This window comes from Peromyscus maniculatus, chromosome 4 (genome assembly GCF_049852395.1).
Source record: "Peromyscus maniculatus bairdii isolate BWxNUB_F1_BW_parent chromosome 4, HU_Pman_BW_mat_3.1, whole genome shotgun sequence".
NCBI classification, from domain to species: Eukaryota; Metazoa; Chordata; class Mammalia; order Rodentia; family Cricetidae; genus Peromyscus; species Peromyscus maniculatus.
Window position 1 is genome coordinate 63,390,605 of NC_134855.1, and position 18,432 is coordinate 63,409,036.

Below are 18,432 nucleotides of genomic sequence, written 5' to 3' on the forward strand. Positions count from 1 at the left end.
GAATGGAAAGTTGAGGGAGAGTGGATTGGGTAGGGTTGGCGAGTGTAGCTGAAGTTTACTCCAGTCCTGCACAGCCCCACAGACCCTGCAACCACTTATAAAATAATCACTCAGAAGCTTATGTTAATTAGAACTGTTTGGGCATTTGCTCAGGCCTGCCACTGACTAGCTCTTATACTTAAATTAACCCATAATTCTTATTTATGTTTAGCCACGTGGCTTGGTACCTTTTCTCAGTTCTGCCTTCACATCTTGCTTCCTCTGTATCTGGTTGGTGACTCCTGACTCAGCTTTCCTGTTCCCAGAATTCTCCTCTCTGCTTGTCCCACCTATACTTCTACTTCCTGCCTGGCTACGGTCCAATCAGCACTTTATCAATAACCAATCAGAGCAACACATTCACAGTCTACAGAGTGATATCCACAGCAGGTGAGTGTGTGTTGTGGGTTGGGGGCAGAACATGGAGGAGGTCAGAGTAATGAAAGAGACCTCTTGATAGGGGGCATTTGGGGATTAGGGAGAAAACTGGTGCCAGGAAAACTCCTAGCACAAGTGGTAAGGGTGCCTGAACTTGCCATATACTGTAATCTGACTGGTGACTACCCTGATTATTATCAGAAATACTCTATCCAGTAACTGATAGAAGCACATGCAGAGACCCACAACCAAGTACTAGGCTGAGCTCTGGGAGTCTTGTTGAAGAAAGGGAGGAGGGATTGTACTAGCCAGGGGGCTTCTGACAGGGAACCCACAGAGACAGCTGACCTGAGCTTGTGGGAGCTCATGGACTCGGGACCAACAGTTAGAGAACCTCCATGAGACAGAGCTAGGCCCTCTTAATGTGTATGACAGTTGTGAAGCTTGGTGTCTTTAAAGTATGGCTCCTAGCAGTGAGGTGAGGACCTGGTCCTGGTGCTTGGCTAGCATTTTGGAACTCCCCATGCAGGATTACCTTGTCCAGCCTTAATGCAAGGGGAGAAGCTAGGTGTGCCATGCTCTCTTCAAGCCCATGGGAGACCTGCCCCTTTCTTAATGGAGACCTATGAGGAGTGCAAGGGGAGGGGCTAAATTGGAAGTGTGAGGTTGGGGGGCATGACCGGGAGGAGAGGAGGGAGGGAAAACAGTGGTTGCCATATAAGATAAGTGGAAAAAAAGTTAAAAAAATAAAATTTTAAAAATATATATAAAGGTAGACACAAAGCTGGTAGAGAGTGAAAAGGAGAGTGGTAGATATTGAAAGAGTTAGGTGGAAGATGCAGAGGTGAATATGATTAAAATTAATAAAATATGTTAAAATTAATGACAAACACTTGAAACACAGCATTTAGTACTTTGAGAACCAATATATGTTCAGAAATAACATAAAAATGTTCATTTCAGAAAAAAACTGCATCAATTGTCTTTCCCAGAGTTGAATGCTTCAAACTAAAAGACCAAACTACCAGGCAAGATATAGCCACTGATTCGGTAGTAAAACAACTGTTAACCATTCACTCTCTGGATTTCAAACACACCTTACAAGAGGGAATCTGTAGCCAGCCGCTCAGACCCAAGTAAACACACAGAGGCTTATATTAATTAAAATTGCTTGGTTATTAGCTCAGGCCTACCACTGACTCGCTCTTATGTTAACATCTATATGTTGCCACATGTTCCATGGCTTTACCTGTATGTCATTACATGCTATTGCCTGAACAGTAGGTTGGCATCTCCTGATTCAGCCTTCCTTTTTCAGAATTCTCCTTGTCTGCTTATCCTGCTTATACTTCCTGGCTGGCTACTGGCCAATCATTAATTAACCAATCAGAGCAACACATTCATAGCATACAGAGTGATGTCCACAGCAGGGAATACATGCCTGGTACTGTCTAACCGGAATAAAACAAAACCTGATGTCAGAGGATGTCATTAGCCCAAGAAACAACAGATATACTACATTTCTTTTCTTTCTTTCTTTCTTTCTTTCTTTCTTTCTTTCTTTCTTTCTTTCTTTCTTTCTTTCTTTCTTCTTCTTCTTCTTCTTCTTCTTCTTCTTCTTCTTCTTCTTCTTCTTCTTCTTTTTGAGACAGGGTTTCTCTGTGTAGTTTTGGTGCCTGTCCTGTATCTCAATCTATAGACCGGGCTGGCTTTGAACTCCACCTGACTCTGCCTCCTTACTGCTAGAATTAAAGGTGTGCATCATCACTGCCCAGCCTACAAATTATAATGCTGATTTGCCTTCTGAATGTTTATCTTAATATCTACAGACAAATACTGCTTCCATTCTTACTTAAAGAAATATCTCTTTGCAATGAATGGTAGCAAAGCAATGACACATCACTGCTAAGGATGTTGAGGGTAGGGAAGACTGAGTGCTAAGCAGGCCATTTATACTTCTATAGCTAAGGATCAGGGATCATGAGCAAGGGAGTAGAAAGTACTTAAGGTGGAAGACAAGGATATAGATGTAACCAACCATCTTATTAAATAAGAAACACAGAACCAATGTAAAGAAGAAAGCCAAGAGGTCAGAGCTCAGAGCTAAAACCTTACCCTTTTTCCTGCGGTGGTTCTACCTCTCCAAAAGAGACCTACTTCCTGTGTGTTTGTCTTTATATAGTCTTTCTGTTCTGCCTTCTCATTGGTTGTAAACCCAAACACATGACTGCCTTGTCACTGCCTGTATGTACAGCCCTCCAGGTCTTAAAGGCATGTGTCTCCAATGCTGGCTATATCCCTGAACACACAGGGACTTACCTAGCTCTGCCTACCAAGTGCTGGGATTATAAGTGTATGCCACCACTGCCCTGCTTTCCTATGGCTTACTAATAGCTCTGACCCCCGGGCAACTTTATTTATTAACATACAATTAAAATCACATTTCAGTACAAATAAAATACCACCATACAAGGAAGAAAAGCAAGATAAATTTATTGGTTGTCTGTAAGAGACACAGTTTATCTTAAAACCCAAAAACATTTTGGAAGTAGACAGGTGGAGTATGTGTCCCTGAAATCTACCTGCAGGAGGGGAATGGAGTCATTATTTTAAAGTTAGGGGAAAAAATATGATGAAGAAAGGGCACAGAAGAAATTTGAAAAATTTAAAAAGCCCTGATATGATATTATAAGGCAAACCCCAAAACGCCACTGAGTTCATTTTCTATTGGCTATCTACATCCGGGAATGTGGCCTACCATGAAGAGTGGTTTGTTTCCTCATTGGGATTCCCTCGGATAAAAATAATCTTTCATTCCCAAGTAGTTATCAATTGGAGACAGCTTCTGAGTTAGGTATGGGGGCATGTGTCCACATTTTTTAAGCTCTAGGACCCCATCTGGTGCACACCCATGCAGGCCCTATACATACTGCTTCAGTCTTTATGAGTTGATATGTGTGCCAGCTCTCTTGTGTCTACCTTGATTACTTGGTATTTTCCATTCTCTCTGGCTCTAACAGTCTTCCTGCTTCCTCTTTTGTGGGGTTTCCTGAGTCCTGAAGGGAAGGGGTTGATAAAGACATTTTTATTTTCACTTTTAAGTTTTTTTTTAAATAATTATTTTTCTTCACACTACAGGTTTGTTATGGCTTCTGGTTTTGTATTTATATGGGATTTCTGAGCATGCAAGAATAAGTGAGTCTCTGCATCTATATTTGTTTCTTGTGCCTTTACTTGGGCTCTTTCCCTTCTGTTTGTTCTAGTTCAATTTGTTTTTTTTTATTTCATATTATTACATAGCATTATTATCCCTTAATTGCCTGTTTGTTTTCTAATGAGGAACAGAAAGGAAGTGGATCCAGATGAAAGGGGAGGTGGAGAAGAACTGGGATGAGTTGAGGAAGGGGGAACTATAATCAGAATACACTGTGTGAGAAATAATTTATTTCAATCAAAAATATAAAGAAAAGAGAGGACACAGAAATGTTTGATTTTATAATGAACAGATTTCCATTGAACACCAGTTAAGTATAAGACATTAAGCTCATTTTACTAATATTGGGGGAAAAGACCAAGAGTGAAAGTCTGTTTATTAAAATCATTTTCTTAGTTCTCTTATCGCAGAAGTCTGATTTCTACTGTCTATGACTTTCTTCAGGGCATATTTCACATCCTTGTTCCTGAGGCTGTAGATCAAAGGGTTCAACATGGGGATGATGACTGTGTAGAAGACAGATGCCATCTTATCTGTATCAAGAGAGTGTTCGGAACTTGGCTGTAAGTACATAAAGATAAGAGTCCCATAAAAGATGCTCACAGCCATCATATGAGAGCTACAGGTAGAAAAGGCTTTGCGTCTTCCTTCAGCTGAGCGCATCCTGAGAATGGCAGAAATAATGAACAAGTAGGAGACAGAAACAATCAGAACAGAAGAAATGAATGTGATTCCAGCACAGGTCAAAATAGACAGCTGTTTATAGTGAGTGTCAGAGCAAGTTAGCCTGAGAAGAGGCATGTCATCACAGTAGAAGTGATTGATGACATTGGAATGACAATAGCACAGGCGGAAGGTGAGAAGAGTGTGAACCAGTGCCATCAGGAAGCTATAGCTATAGGGCACAACTACAAGCTGAATGCAGATTCCGGGGGACATTGTGACCATATACAGCAGAGGATTACAAATGGCTGCATATCTGTCATATGCCATGGAAGCCAGTAACAAGCACTCTGATACCATGAATGTGAGGAAGCAGCCTAACTGGGCAGCACATGCATTGAAGGATATGAAATTTTTGCTATACAGGAAATTCCCAAGCATCTTGGGTGTAATGACAGAAGAGTAGCAGAAGTCAACAAAAGCCAGGTTGCTGAGGAAGAAGTACATGGGTGTGTTGAGTCTTGCATCTGTTCTAATGACCAGAATCAGTCCCAGGTTGCCTATTGCTGTGAAAAGATAGATGGATATGAATACCACAAAGAGGGGCATCTTCAACTCCTGGCGATCTGTCAGGCCCAAAAGAATGAATTGTGTGACTTGGGTGCAGTTTGTCTGAGCCATTAGACTTCAGGACATCTGTAGAAGTAGAGAAAAATCCAAATGATACATTTCCACTTTGCATAACACAAGTGGTATTTAGTACTTTACTATCTCCTAAAAAGAGATCTTTTTCTAGTCTTGGAAACCCAAATTGTATACAGATTTTATTTCTATGGAACACACCAACAACACCATTTTTTTTTCTTTCTTTCTTTTTATTGGTTTCTTAAAAGACAAGGGTCTTGCTATTTAGCCCATTCTAGTCCAAGCTCTGAATCTTTAGGCTGGTGTCATAAACCTTAACCATCAAGTGTCATCTCTAAATCCTGAGAAAGAGAATGGTCAAAGGAAAGGACTATTTATTTATATAACCTAATAATATCATCTGGAATAGCATTTATATTTGTTTTCCAAGGAATTTGTACATTTCTTTACAGATCAATTTACAAGTGATATCCTTTTTCATGGTTTTTAATATCTTATTCTAAAAAGAATATTTGAGCTATGCTGTTAACATTATTTTCCTGTTATAGCTGAAGTTGAAAATCTCTGTCTTCCTTATCAATATTGCCTCAATTTTATAATTGAATTTTTGCATCTAAAAAGATGCTTTAAATTGTAGCTCCTCATTCAAAACATTATATGCTAAAATGTTTGGTGATATTGTGTCCCCCAATACATTATGCACCTTAATACACTTATCTGGGGTCAGAGAACACAACAGCCACTAGATAGACATAGAGGTCAGAAAATGGTGGCACATACACCTTTAATCATAGCATTCTGGAGGTGGAGATCCATCCAGATCTCTGTGAGTTCAAAGCCACACTGGAAACAGCCAGGCATGGTGACACACAACTTTAATCACAGGAAGTGATGGCAGGAAGCAGAAAGGTATATAAGGCTTGAGAACCAGGAACTAGAGTCTGTTAAGCTTTTAGGCTTTTGAACAGCAGTTCATCTGAGATCCATTTGGATGAGGACACAGAGGCTTCCAGTTTGAGGAAACGAGATCAGCTGAGGAACTGGTGAGGTGAGGTTAGCTGTGGCTGGTTCTGTTTCTCTGATCTTTCAGCATTCACCCTAATTCCCAGCTCCAGGGTTTGTTTTTATTAATAAGACCTTCTAACAATTTGTATTACAAAGATGTTATTAATTTCAGCAGAACATAGACTCTGAAGGGAGCTCAGGGAAAGACACTGTAACCCAGACCAGAGATTAAAAGGTACCTTTCCGTGCTCGCTCCGGCAGCACAAATACTAAAAGGTACCTTTCCACTATGGCCTCTTTTCACTTTCACTTGTATTTCTTCCCTTTTGAGACTCAAAACACTGAGTTCCTCACATATAATATATTGTTGTTCAAATCTTAAATAGACCAGAGCCACGTACTTGGTTAAAAGTTGAAAGATCAGAGAAGCAGAACAAGCCACAGCCACCACCTATATTATCTCACCAGCTCTAGGAATCCTCTGACTGAAAGCCTCTGAGTTCTCACCCAAATGGGTCTCAGCTGAACTGCCTTAGTTCCTGTTTCCTCACGCCTTATATACCTTTCTCTGCCCTGCCATCACTTCCTAGGATTAAAGATTTATGTGCTTCCCAATACTGGGATTAAAGGTGTGTGCCACCACTGTCTGGCTCTGTTTCCAGTGTGGCCTTGAACTCACAGAGATGCAAATGGATCTTCGCCTCCCGAGTGACAGGATTAAGGGTGTGTGCCACCACTCTCTGACCTCTGTGTCTAATCTAGTGGCTGGCTCTGTCCTCTGATCCTCTGGCAAGCTTTATTGGGGTACACAATATATCACCACAATATATTTACATTTACATTTGTCAACTTATATGTGTATATAACAATAATAATTAAAGAATAAGGCAATTGATTTGAGATGAAGGGCTCATGGGAGGTTGTCAGAGGGAAGTGAGGGAGTGAAAAATGATGTATGTAATTACAGTTCTCAGATAAGAAATTCTCAAAATTGTATCATATACCTTTTACATTTCAAAGAGAATGTGATTTTTCATACTGTGCACTTGACATTTTTATATTCTTCATTTCATTCAAAATCACCAACACTAAATATATCTACTAATCCACTGTATGGATACAAACCTAATTTGGTTCCTTTCTGTTTGTTAATAATAACATGTCCTTTGTCTTATACATTTCCTTATATTTTTGTTTATAATATACAGTTTTTTTATCTACCAAAAAATATGGGCATTGAAAGGAACAACAGTCATCACTTATCTATCAACTATATTGAAATATACCTTAGAACAACACAGTTGGATTTTCCCTCTCTTGTTAAATACCTTCTTTTATGTTTTTCCTATAGAACCCTGGTGACACATCTATCTCACCTGTGCCTCTTACCCTCTCATTTGTACCCACACTTTTTCCTCGGTCAATTTTAGACACTTAACACTTGAGAGCAACAGTATTTCATTAATTTCCTAATATAACTGTTTCTGGATAATAGAGAAATGGAGGAAATGAAAATGAATTTTACTAAGAATATTTGAATAGTCTTCCCTGTACTCTTAAGGCATATTCTTTTCTTTGCAAAGTATTGTCTAGGGCCATATTAGTGACATTTGTCTATATAATTTTCAGTAAAAATCTATAGGTACTGCAAGGATAAGACAGTTTGCACATGGATTATATTCTGGTTAAATGTGAGCTTGATTTCCCCTAACTATTACTTATAAACTGGATTTGATGAGTTTATACTTACGATATTTCATATTACAACTTGTAACCATATATAAAAGGCCGAACCTACCAGAGAAAATACTCTTGACATTATCTAACAAAATGAATTCCAGTTATATTCCAAACCACTGTGTTGCATTGTACTTAAGCTTCATCTTCAAACACTATAGTAGTGTTCAATCTCACAGAGATACTCTTTCAACCTACCCAGGCAGGATGTTCTTCTATGTCTCCTCATAGTGCATGCACAGAGAAGCTGGCTGCATGGCTTTGTTAGTGTCTCTGTCCCAGAGGCTCTTACTCCAGAGAATAAGAAAATGAGGCTATCAGAAAAATGAGAGTCTATACTCCTGTGGGAGATACATTCAAAAAAGTGCTTATCTGTATATGAAGAATATTTCTATAGCATTGCCTTCAATATAGTGTTTTTACAGAGGGTCTGATAACTTCTTTCAAGGTGAAATAAATGACATTTCTTTTAAAATTATTAATAATTAATTAATTTTCCCAGCCCAATCACAGTTTCCCTTCCCTTCCTTCTGTCCTCCCTGTTTCTCTCCCCCAAACCTCCACATCCCTGCCCCACCCCTTGCATCCACTCCTCCTTTCTCTTCAGAAAAGTACAGTCCTCCCATGGATATCAGCCAGCCATGGCATATCAAGATGCAGTAAGACTAGGAACCTCTTCTCTTAAGGCTGGACAAGGCAACCCAATAGGAGGATAGGGTCCCAAAAGCAGGCAACAGAGTCAGAGATAACCCCTGATCCCTCTGTTAGGAATCCCACAAGAAGATCAAGCTACACAGTTGTAACATATGTGCAGAGGGCCTAGGTCAGCCCCAGGTAAATTCTCTGGTTGTTAGTTCAGTATCTGTGAGACCCTATGAGCCCAGGTTAGTAGATTCTGTTGGCTTTTTTGGTGGTGTCCTTGACCTCTCTGGATCCCATAATCCTTCCTACCCCCTCATCCACAGGATTCTCTGGGGTTCACCTAATTCTTGGCTATGTGTTGTCACATCTGTTTCCCCCAATTACTGGGAGAAGCCTCTCTCATCACAAATGGGCTAGGCAACGATCTGTAGTATAGCAGAATGAGTATAGCATGAGTACATCATCTAATTCTTGGAAGAATTTATTGTCCACAACTCTTTTATGTGAAAAACATTTGGTAAATCCCTGTACAGACACACACACACACACACACACACACACACACACACACACACACACACTGAATTTCAATCATGCAGAATGAAATTTTGGTATGACCATAAAATGAATGGGACAGAAAGGCATTGTTTTTCTTTTTTTTTTGGGGGGGGGAGGAGGTGTTGAGACAGGGTTTCTCTGTGTAGTTTTGGTGCCTGTCCTGGATCTTGCTCTGTAGACCAGGTTGGCCCGGAACTCACAGAGATCCGCCTGGCTCTGCCTTCTGAGTGCTGGGATTAAAGGCATGTACCACCTGGCTGACATTGTTTTTCTTTATACTTCTCACCTTTTGTTTTATAGTATGATATAAAATAAATATTAAATTACTAATAATTAATAGATGTCATTTGATTGAGGGGGTATGAAAAGTGCAAACTATAGTGGTTTATCTATAGCAACTATAGTTCATCTATTTATAGTTGCGAACCTATAAATTTTGTGTAGTGAGCACTGCATATATTTTATTTGATGGCCTTGTTTATATACGATATGAGGAAGAATAAGGGGGTAGGCAAAAGGACATGTGGGGTATGAAAAAATGAAAAGATCTCAGTGATGGAGGCTACAAGGGGGTGACTAGGGTAGCAGGGGTCAAGGGGGAGGTCAGGGAGGAGAGCCACAAAAGCACATGTTGTTAGAAAATGTCATAATGGTATCTAGCAAGATTAAAAAAAAAACATCATAAAGCTTTGATATTTTGAATTCAAAGCTTCACATGTTGTAAGCAAATACATAAGTAAAAAGGCATGATTCAGTTCGTGGTGTACCTTACAATTCTTCACAGTTGTATCTCATCACAAAATTTGTGACATTGTTTATATGACAAAAAATGTAGTAAAGATCAGGCTTTATCATATTGCTGCTCAAACTGATAAAAACAGTGAATTGTAACTTTATGTAAAATGAAAGTAAAATAGCATTATTAGTGAGTGGGTGCATACCTGAAAACACACTTCCCCTGAGGTCTTGATGTATGGGGAAGGAATACAGTTCCTGCTTTAGGACCAAGAAAATGCTTGGCAGAGCCAGCAATGGACTAGGGCCAGGACTTGGTAGAGCTTTGACTTCAGAGCCTGAGATTCCAACTCTTCCTACCATAAGGGGCTATGGTTTTCATTTCCAAGGTCACTGAGTGCTTGGTCTCTATATCCTTGAGATTGCAGAGTAACAGGCCAATGGAAAACACCCTGTTCTTGGACTGACCGGAGCTCTGAGTCTTGGAAATCTGCTATCTCGAGATGCAGCTTTAAGAGACAAAAAATGTTTCCGAGTCAAGGCTCTCGATACTTCTTACTGCACTGTACTATTCCACTAGTTCACTGCACATGCTTACAATATTCTAAAATAGCCTGGCCCTCCACGCAGCCCTTTGCTGTCTCTATTTCTGCTCAGAGACAGCCACCATTCTATGCCTTTCTTCCATAAGTCTCTTGTGTGAAGTTTGTTGCCTGGTGTGACTTTGTGGTATTCCTTGGCTGCCAACTGCCAAGATGCGGTTGGACCCAGAAAACCCTGTACAGAGATATTATATGTTCCCCTTGTGCAACATTGTTTGTTTTGTGTATGAAACTTTTTTTTGTTTTCCTTTTTTCTACTGCAAGTAGCACATAATAAGTTGTACTTCTTAATAAACATGCTTGGCATAAGACAACAGTTTATGCAAGATCTTCTGATCCCAGGTTTCCATCTTCCTTATCTTCTCATCTCCTAGCACTCCCACTTAGGATCCTGTCACTGAAGAATGGCCTCTGGTCCATGTCACTTTTTTTTATGATTTCATCATAAGAACCTAAAATAATACTTTGTACAAATAAATACAGAAGTAGCTTTGAAGTAGTTTAGGGTGAAAATAACCTAAGGGATATTGACTTTTTAAAGATGATTTTGTCTTTGAAAAGTATTTATTTTTAATGTGTATGGATGTTTTGCCTGCATGTAGGTATATGTCCCACATGTGTGTAATACCCACTTTCAGAAGAAGGCATCAGATCCTCTGGAATTATAGTTACACATGGTTTGAATCCCTGTTTGTGGTGGGAATTAAACCCAGGTCCTCAGGAAGAGCAGCAAGTTTTGTTAACTTCTTAGCTGCTTCCTTAGCCCTGAAGTAGTTTTTATTATGTAGATGACAAAATTAATCTATGACCAGTATTCACTCACCATGTTCCTATTAGATATAGCCGCTGAAATGTCATTCCTTTAAATTTTAGTTAACTCTTCATGGTCTATCAAAGAGAAAAGATTGTTATTAATTTTATTGTAATTATGAAATAGCATTAATGATCATTTACTAAATGTAAAATATTCATTTAACAATATTTTACTTGTTTTTATAATTTAACAGATTTTATTTTCTACGAAATTTCTATAAAAGTTTTCATAGTTTTGATTTGTTTTATTTTTCAGAAAAATGTGGGTTATAGGTAGGCTTTGAATTTGAGACATGAAATTTGAGGTGTGTTTCTATCTGTTGTGATGTCTTACTTGGTAAATAGAGTTGTTTGTTTTAAAATGTATGTTTTTGTTTGTTTTTATACCATAATGATGAAATTATCAGAATTAACTTTGGTACAATGGATGATATTTCAGAGAGTACAATAGATTTGACTCCTACACTAAGTAATCAACCAAGAGACATCTCTTCATACAACCATGTCACTGATTGGTAGAGTTGTAAAGTGGCCTGCCCAGGTGTATTAGTTAATTTCCTTTTGCTGTGATAAAACAGCATGATCAGAAGAGTCTTCAAGCAGGAACAAGTTACTTGGCCTTATGGCTCCAGAGGGGTTAGACTCCATCTTGGCAGGAAGGTATGGCAGCAAAATGGCTACAGAATAGAAGCTGAGAGCTGATATCTTCAAAGACAAACACAAAACAGAGAGAGCACACTAGAAGCAGCCCAAGGCTTTTAAAATCAAAGGCCTGCTTGACCATCCCATTCTCTTATGTTGTCATACCCCATCTCCCACCCTCTATTACCCTCTCACCCCTAGTTTACTCATGGAGATCTCAACTATTTCCCCTTCCCAAGGCGATTCATGCATCCCTCTACATAGCCAGACAGTTGTCTAGCATGATCTGCTTAAGAGACCCCCCAGGCAGTAGTATCAGGATCCATCCCAGGTACATGAGCTGGCTTTTTGGAGCCCATTACCTGTGCTGGAACACCTTGCACAGCCTTGATGCAGGGGGAGGGGCTTGAACCAGCTTCAACTGAATGTACCAGGCTATGCTGACTCCCCATGAGAGGCCTTGCCTTGGAGGAGGTGGGAATGGGGCTTGGGTTGTGAGGGAAGGCTAGGTAGGGACAGCAGGAGGGAAGAGAGGGGGATCTGTGATTGGTATGTAAAATGAATAAAAAAAATTCTTAATAAAAAAATCAAAGACCTGACCCAGTAACTTACTTCCTCCAAACAGCCCCAAAAGCATCACTAACTGGGGACCAAGTGTTCAAATGCCCAAGATTAGGGAGACATTCTGATTCAAACCACTCTGTCAGGGTATTGAGTCTATTGAATCCAGCATCCTGTATAAGCACAGAGAAGTTATTCTTTGTATTTTCCAGTGAACTCCAGTGCTGATTCAGATTAAGGGAGAATCTGTACTTACTCTAAAGTGTTTTTTTATATATATATATTCTTATTTGAATGATTTAAGTTTGTAAAGTTTCCTTATCTGAATTCTAATTATCAGGCTCTTGAAACAAAAATGTATGTCTTCCCCCACAGGATGTGCTAAATTACAATGAGACATTTTTATTAATCTGTTATTCCCTTCTGAGTTATTATGTGTGAAAACTTCATGATAGGCAAATTAAATAAAGTTAATTATATTAAGTAATTTAGAGAGTTTATAACTTCAGAAATTTATAATGCCACTAATTAAATATATATTTGTTATAATTTCAAATCTGTTTATCTTGATAAAAATAAACATCAGGTAAATCACTGAAAAATAAATAAAAATGCAAAATGATGTCCTGAAATAAAAATACATACCAACATAGCTAAGATGTTTGAACTCTGTGATTTTTCTTTTTTTGTCATTAAGAAATTTTCCATACCAATCATAAATCCCCCTCTCCTCCCTCTTCTCTCCCCCCAGCTTTCCCCCAAACCCACTCCCATGCCCACCTCCTCCAATGCAAGGCCTCCCTTGGGGAGTGAGAAGAGCCTGGTACATTCAGTTGAGACAGGTCCAAGCCCCTCCCGCTGCACCAAGGTTGTGTAAGGTGTCCCACCATAGGTACTGGGCTCCAAAAAGCTTGCTCATACTCCAGGGGTAGATCCTGATCCCACTACCTGGGGGCCCTTTAAGCAGGTCAAGCTGTACAACTCTCTTGCCTATGCGGAGGGGCTAGTCCAGTCCCATAGATGCTCCACAGCTATTGGTCCACAGTTCATGAGTTCCCACTAGTTTGGTTTGGTTGTCTCTGTACATTTCCCCATCATAATCTTGATGCCTCTTGCTCATAGAATTCCTATTCTCTCTCTTCAACTGGACTCCTGGAGCTCAACCTGGTGCTTGGCTATGGATCTCTGCATCTGTTGCCATCAGTTACTGGATGAAGGCTCTATGATAACAATTAAGGTATTCACCAATCTCATTACTAGAGTAGGCCACTTCAGGCATCTTCTCCACTATTGCTAGTAGTTTAATCTGGGGTCATCCTTGTGGATTCCTGGGATTGTCCCTAGCACCCTGTTTCTCCCTATCTCCATGATGTCTCCCTCTATCATAGTATCTCTTTCCTTGGTCTCCCACTCCATTTCTGTTTCAGCTTGACCATCTTGTTCACTTATGGTCTCATCTCTTATCTCCTACCCTCCATTACCCCCGCCCCCTCAAAGAAGAATCTCAAATGGCCAGAAGATATTTAAGGAATTGCTTAACATCCTTAGTCATCAGGGAAATGTAAATCAAAATGACTCTGAGATACCATCTTACACCTGTCAGAATGGCTGTGATCAAAAACAATGATAACAGCTTATGTTGAAGAGGATGTGGAGCAAGGTGAACACTCCTCTACTGTTGGTTGGACTGCAAACTTGTAGAGCCATTTTGGAGATCAGTATGGTGGTTTCTCAGAAAATTGGGAATCAATCTACCTCAAGACCCAGCTATACTATTCTTGGGCATATACCCAAAGAATGCTCAGTCATACGACAAGGACACATCCTCAGCTATGTTCATATCAACATTATTCATAATAGCAAGAACCTGGAAACAAAGTAGATGCCCCTCAACTGAAGAATGGATAAAGAAAAATGTGGCACATATACAAAATGGAGTACTACTCAGCAGTAAAAAAAAACAATGACATCATGAAATTTGCAGGCAAATGGATGGAACTAGAAAATAGCATCCTGAGTGAGGTAACCTAGACTCAGAAGGACAAACATGGTATGTACTCACTCATAAGTGGATACTAGATATAAAATAAATGATAACCAGACTACAACCCACAGCTCCAGAGAAGCTAGCTAACAAGGAGAACCCTAAGAGGAATGTATAGATTGCCCAGGGAAGAGGTTATAGATAAGATCTCCTACATAAGATTATTTTGTGTGGGTGTGTATGTATATGAGAGAGGGATGTTTGTACACATGTGTGCAGTGATATGTGAATGATGACTTTACATCTTGTTTTATTTTATTTTCTTTGTTGTTTTAATGTGGTGTTCTCTTGTCACCAGCCTCATCTGAAACACACACACACACACACACACACACACACACACACACACACACACACACACACATTCTGTGTTCAAGTCTTATTTAATGAATTGTGCTTCCTATCCAAAGCAGTGCTGGGATCAAACCTAGGGCTTTCATGCATACTAAATAAGCACTTCACAAACTCAGGGACATCCCCAAACCCCAGATTTTATTTTAAAATAAAAGTCCATATGATGACAGGAGAAAAGAGGGGATGCTATGGTTTGTCTCAACAGTATATTCGATGAATATCATATATTTAATTACCATTCATAAATTACATCTTTTACTCAGAATTTAGTTTTATATCCATTAGGTTCAGACATACCATCCAAAATAGGCATGTACTTAGTTTATTTTATTTTCTTAATGTCCTCTGTGCTGTAACAGCCTCTCTGGATGTTATGGCTTCTTGGGGAATATACTATTTTCTGCAATGCTACTCTGTTGGGTTTCTTCTCAGTATTTCTTATACTTGGATTAAAGTTCTAGGATTAGCAAGGACTGAGGAATCTGGATGCAGAGATCCACGGCTAGTCCCTGGGTGGAACTCCGGGAGTCCAATTAGCGAGAAAGAGAAGGGTTTATATGAGCTAGAATTGTTGAAACCAAGGTTGGATAAAGCACAGGAACAAATAGTCAAACGAATGGAAATACATGAACTACGAACCAAAGGCTGAGGGGCCCCCAACTGGATTAGGCCCTCTGAATAGATCTCTGAAGTATTCGAAGGCCACCTGGCCAAGCATCCTAATTGTTGTGCTAGAAACCCCATCCAGTGACTGAGGGAACCGGATGCAGAGATCCAAGGTCAGGCCCCAGGTGGAGCTCCAGGAGTCCAGTTGGTGAGAAAGAGGAGGGTTTGTATGAGTGAGAATTGTTGAGACCAAGGTTGGAAAAAGCACAGGGATAAATTTACAAACGAAAGGAAACACATGAACTATGAACCAATAGCTGAGGAGCCCCCAACTGGATCAGGCCCTCTGGATAAATAAGACAGATGATTAGCTTGATCTGCTTAGGAGGCATCCAGACAGTGGGACCGGGTCCTGTCTTCAGTGCATGAACTGGCAGTTTGGAACCTGGGGCTTATATAGGGAATTTAAAAAATGAAAAAAAAAAAGTTCTAGGATTAGGTAAAGATATAAAAGCAGTGGGTTGCTATCTTGTTCACATCATGATGAATAACCCCATTGTAGATTTATCACTGGTAGTGTTAATCTACTTCCTAGCCGAGTTAGTGTTTGTCATTTTTCTCCACTGTCATGTCGCACTTTCACATATTACACTATTTGGAAGGAAACCCCTGGGATAAAGTCACATAAAATGAGCTATCAGTTCAATCCCCAAGGGCAGAGTATAAACACAATCAATAGGAATTCTCCTGTATGGAGCAATTGTCTGTTTCTCATTACCTATAAAGTACGTAAACATTTATTTAACATAACATGGAATCTTATCATCTAGATAAGAAAATATTTTAATTAAAATCTACGTGTTTCCATTTTTCAACTGAAATTGTTTTGGCTTTGTCTTGGAAAACCCTGTGAGTGGCCCCCTGTACTATTTCGATCTCAGTCATATTTTCTGTCATTCTCTCTTTCTGTCTCTCCTTGCTCCTCCCTTCCCTCTTTGCTCTCCTTATTCCCTATTGTCTTTCTTTTTCCCTTCTTTCTTATTTCGTTCATTACTACACTCCCTTCTCTCTTTCTCCTTCCTTTTCCCCTTTATCTCTAATATTCAAGTTTACTTAACATTAAATACAAAATATTCAGGAGGTCATAAATAATAATTAATTGAAAGGGGAAAAGGAGAGTAAAATTGAGTGAGTGAGGGAGATGGTCCAATAAGAGTTCTTAGGAAGAATAAGAGTAAATAGACTCTATATCAATGAATTAAAAAAAAAAACCTGATATCTGTGTGTTCTTGCAAACATTTCTTCCAAATTAGTTAACAGATTGCTAATGGGTAGTTATTCACATGTATGTGTGTAGTTTACTGTTATAACCAGAAGAGTTTCTGTTTATTTTGTGTCTCCAGTTCTGGTTCAGTCCTTGATCCTTTTGTTGCCCAGGACTGACTTTAAACCTGTATGTCAGCCACCTGACTTTTTATCACACAATGTTGAGTGATCATAACCTTGTCTTTATTAACAAAGGTGTATAAAAGTTACATTGATTAGCCGGGTGGTGGTGTCGCACGCCTTTAATCCCCACCCTCCACCCACCCACCACCGACCCTGAAGGCAGAGGCAGGCAGATTTCTGCGAGTTGGAGGCCAGCCTGGGCTACAGAGTGAGTTCCAGCAAAGGCGCAAAGCTACACAGAGAAACCCTGTCTTGAAAAACCAAAAACAAACAAACAAATAAAAAAAAAGTTACATTGATTTGAAAGAATTACATGGATTTGTCACAAATCTCTTTAAAGCATCCTTCACGTCCTTGTTCCTCAGGCTATAGATCATGGGGTTCAGCATTGGGATCACCAATGTATAAAATACAGAGGCCATCTTATCAGTATCTAGTGAGTGGTTAGTTTGAGGCTGCAAATACATAAATAACAGTGTCCCATAGAAAACTGTGACAGCCATCATATGTGAAGCACAGGTGGAAAAGGCTTTTTTCCTTCCTTCTGAAGAACGAATCCTTAAGATAGACAACACAATGTTGAAATAAGACACTAGCACTATACTCATGGAAAAAAACAAGTTTGTAGCTGCAGATACAAAGACTACAGTTTCTGGAAGGTGGGTGTCAGAACAGGACAGTGCTAACAGAGGGACATTATCACAGTAAAAGTGGTTGATTTTATTGGAGGAGCAATAAGACACAGAGAACACACAAGATGAAACAACAATGGCCGTGCAAAAGCCATATAAGTATGTGAGGGACACCAGCAGAAGGCAGACCCGCCGAGACACCACCACCATGTAGAGCAGGGGGTTGCAGATGGCCACATAGCGGTCATAGGCCATCACAGCCAGCATGAAGATCTCTGCTACAATGAAAATCAGGAATCCTCCCAGCTGGGTGGCACATTCATAGTATAAGGTGGTTTTCTTACTGACTAAGAAGTTGACCAGCATTTTAGGTGCAATGACAGTGGAGTTTCCAAAGTTGATGACAGCCAGGTGTCTGAGGAAGAAGTACATGGGAGTTTGAAGTCTTGAGTCCACGGTGGTGAGGGTGATGATGCCCAGGTTTCCTGCTGCTGTCAGCATGTAGATGACCAGGAAGACAAAGAAAAGTGGTACCTGCAGTTCTGGACGATCAGAAACACCAACAAGAATGAACTCAGTGACATGAGATAAATTTCTAGGAGCCATGTAAAAGTTGTGAATTCATCTGTTTGGAGAAGGAAAGAATTGTATACAAAGTTAAGGAAGTATTTTCTACAATTGCCCTTAGATAGGAGGGTCCCGGGTTGAGAATTTTCTTGAATTATGAGTGAGTTGCAATTCACTTACAAAAGTCAAGTTTTGCTGCTTGAACCTGTGCTGCAGAGGGTAATCAAGGACAATGAATTAAATAAACAATACTGCATCAGGTAAGGTTTGTAATCTTCTTTACGTTCATATGGAAGTACAGACATGCTCTTAGGCTGCAGTATTTGAAGCTACGATTCATATCTTATCTCTTATTGAGTAAGAGAAGGGCATGGGGATTTGTATGATATTCAATAATCCAAACTATCATTATACTGATACTTGTTTTATCTGAAGCACACATGTTTATAGATGGTGTCCTTTACATTTTCTAGAGACTGTCATAAAAAGTTTCTAGGTACAAATTTTACTTACAGATTTTGCCACTGCATCTGTTAGCATTTCTTT

The 18,432-nt window shown here is 39.6% G+C and overlaps 2 protein-coding genes across 2 annotated transcripts; both read right to left on the bottom strand.

The window, feature by feature from the left end:
- Window positions 1-4,015: 4,015 nt before the first annotated feature.
- On the bottom strand, window positions 4,016-4,975 carry LOC102923859 (olfactory receptor 8U9-like). Its single transcript, XM_006989693.3, has one exon. The coding sequence runs from the start codon at window positions 4,973-4,975 to the stop codon at window positions 4,016-4,018; it is 960 nt and encodes a 319-aa protein (XP_006989755.2).
- Window positions 4,976-16,977: 12,002 nt separating this feature from the next.
- On the bottom strand, window positions 16,978-17,995 carry LOC102924165 (olfactory receptor 8J3). Its single transcript, XM_006989694.4, has one exon. It carries the CDS (start codon window positions 17,923-17,925, stop codon window positions 16,978-16,980), a length of 948 nt encoding a protein of 315 aa, XP_006989756.2. The 5' UTR covers window positions 17,926-17,995.
- Window positions 17,996-18,432: the final 437 nt, after the last annotated feature.

Coding starts and splice junctions, on each gene's coding strand:
- LOC102924165 (XM_006989694.4), bottom strand. CDS start 17,925: ATGGCTCCTAGAAATTTATCTCATGTCACTGAGTTCATTCTTGTTGGT.
- LOC102923859 (XM_006989693.3), bottom strand. CDS start 4,975: ATGGCTCAGACAAACTGCACCCAAGTCACACAATTCATTCTTTTGGGC.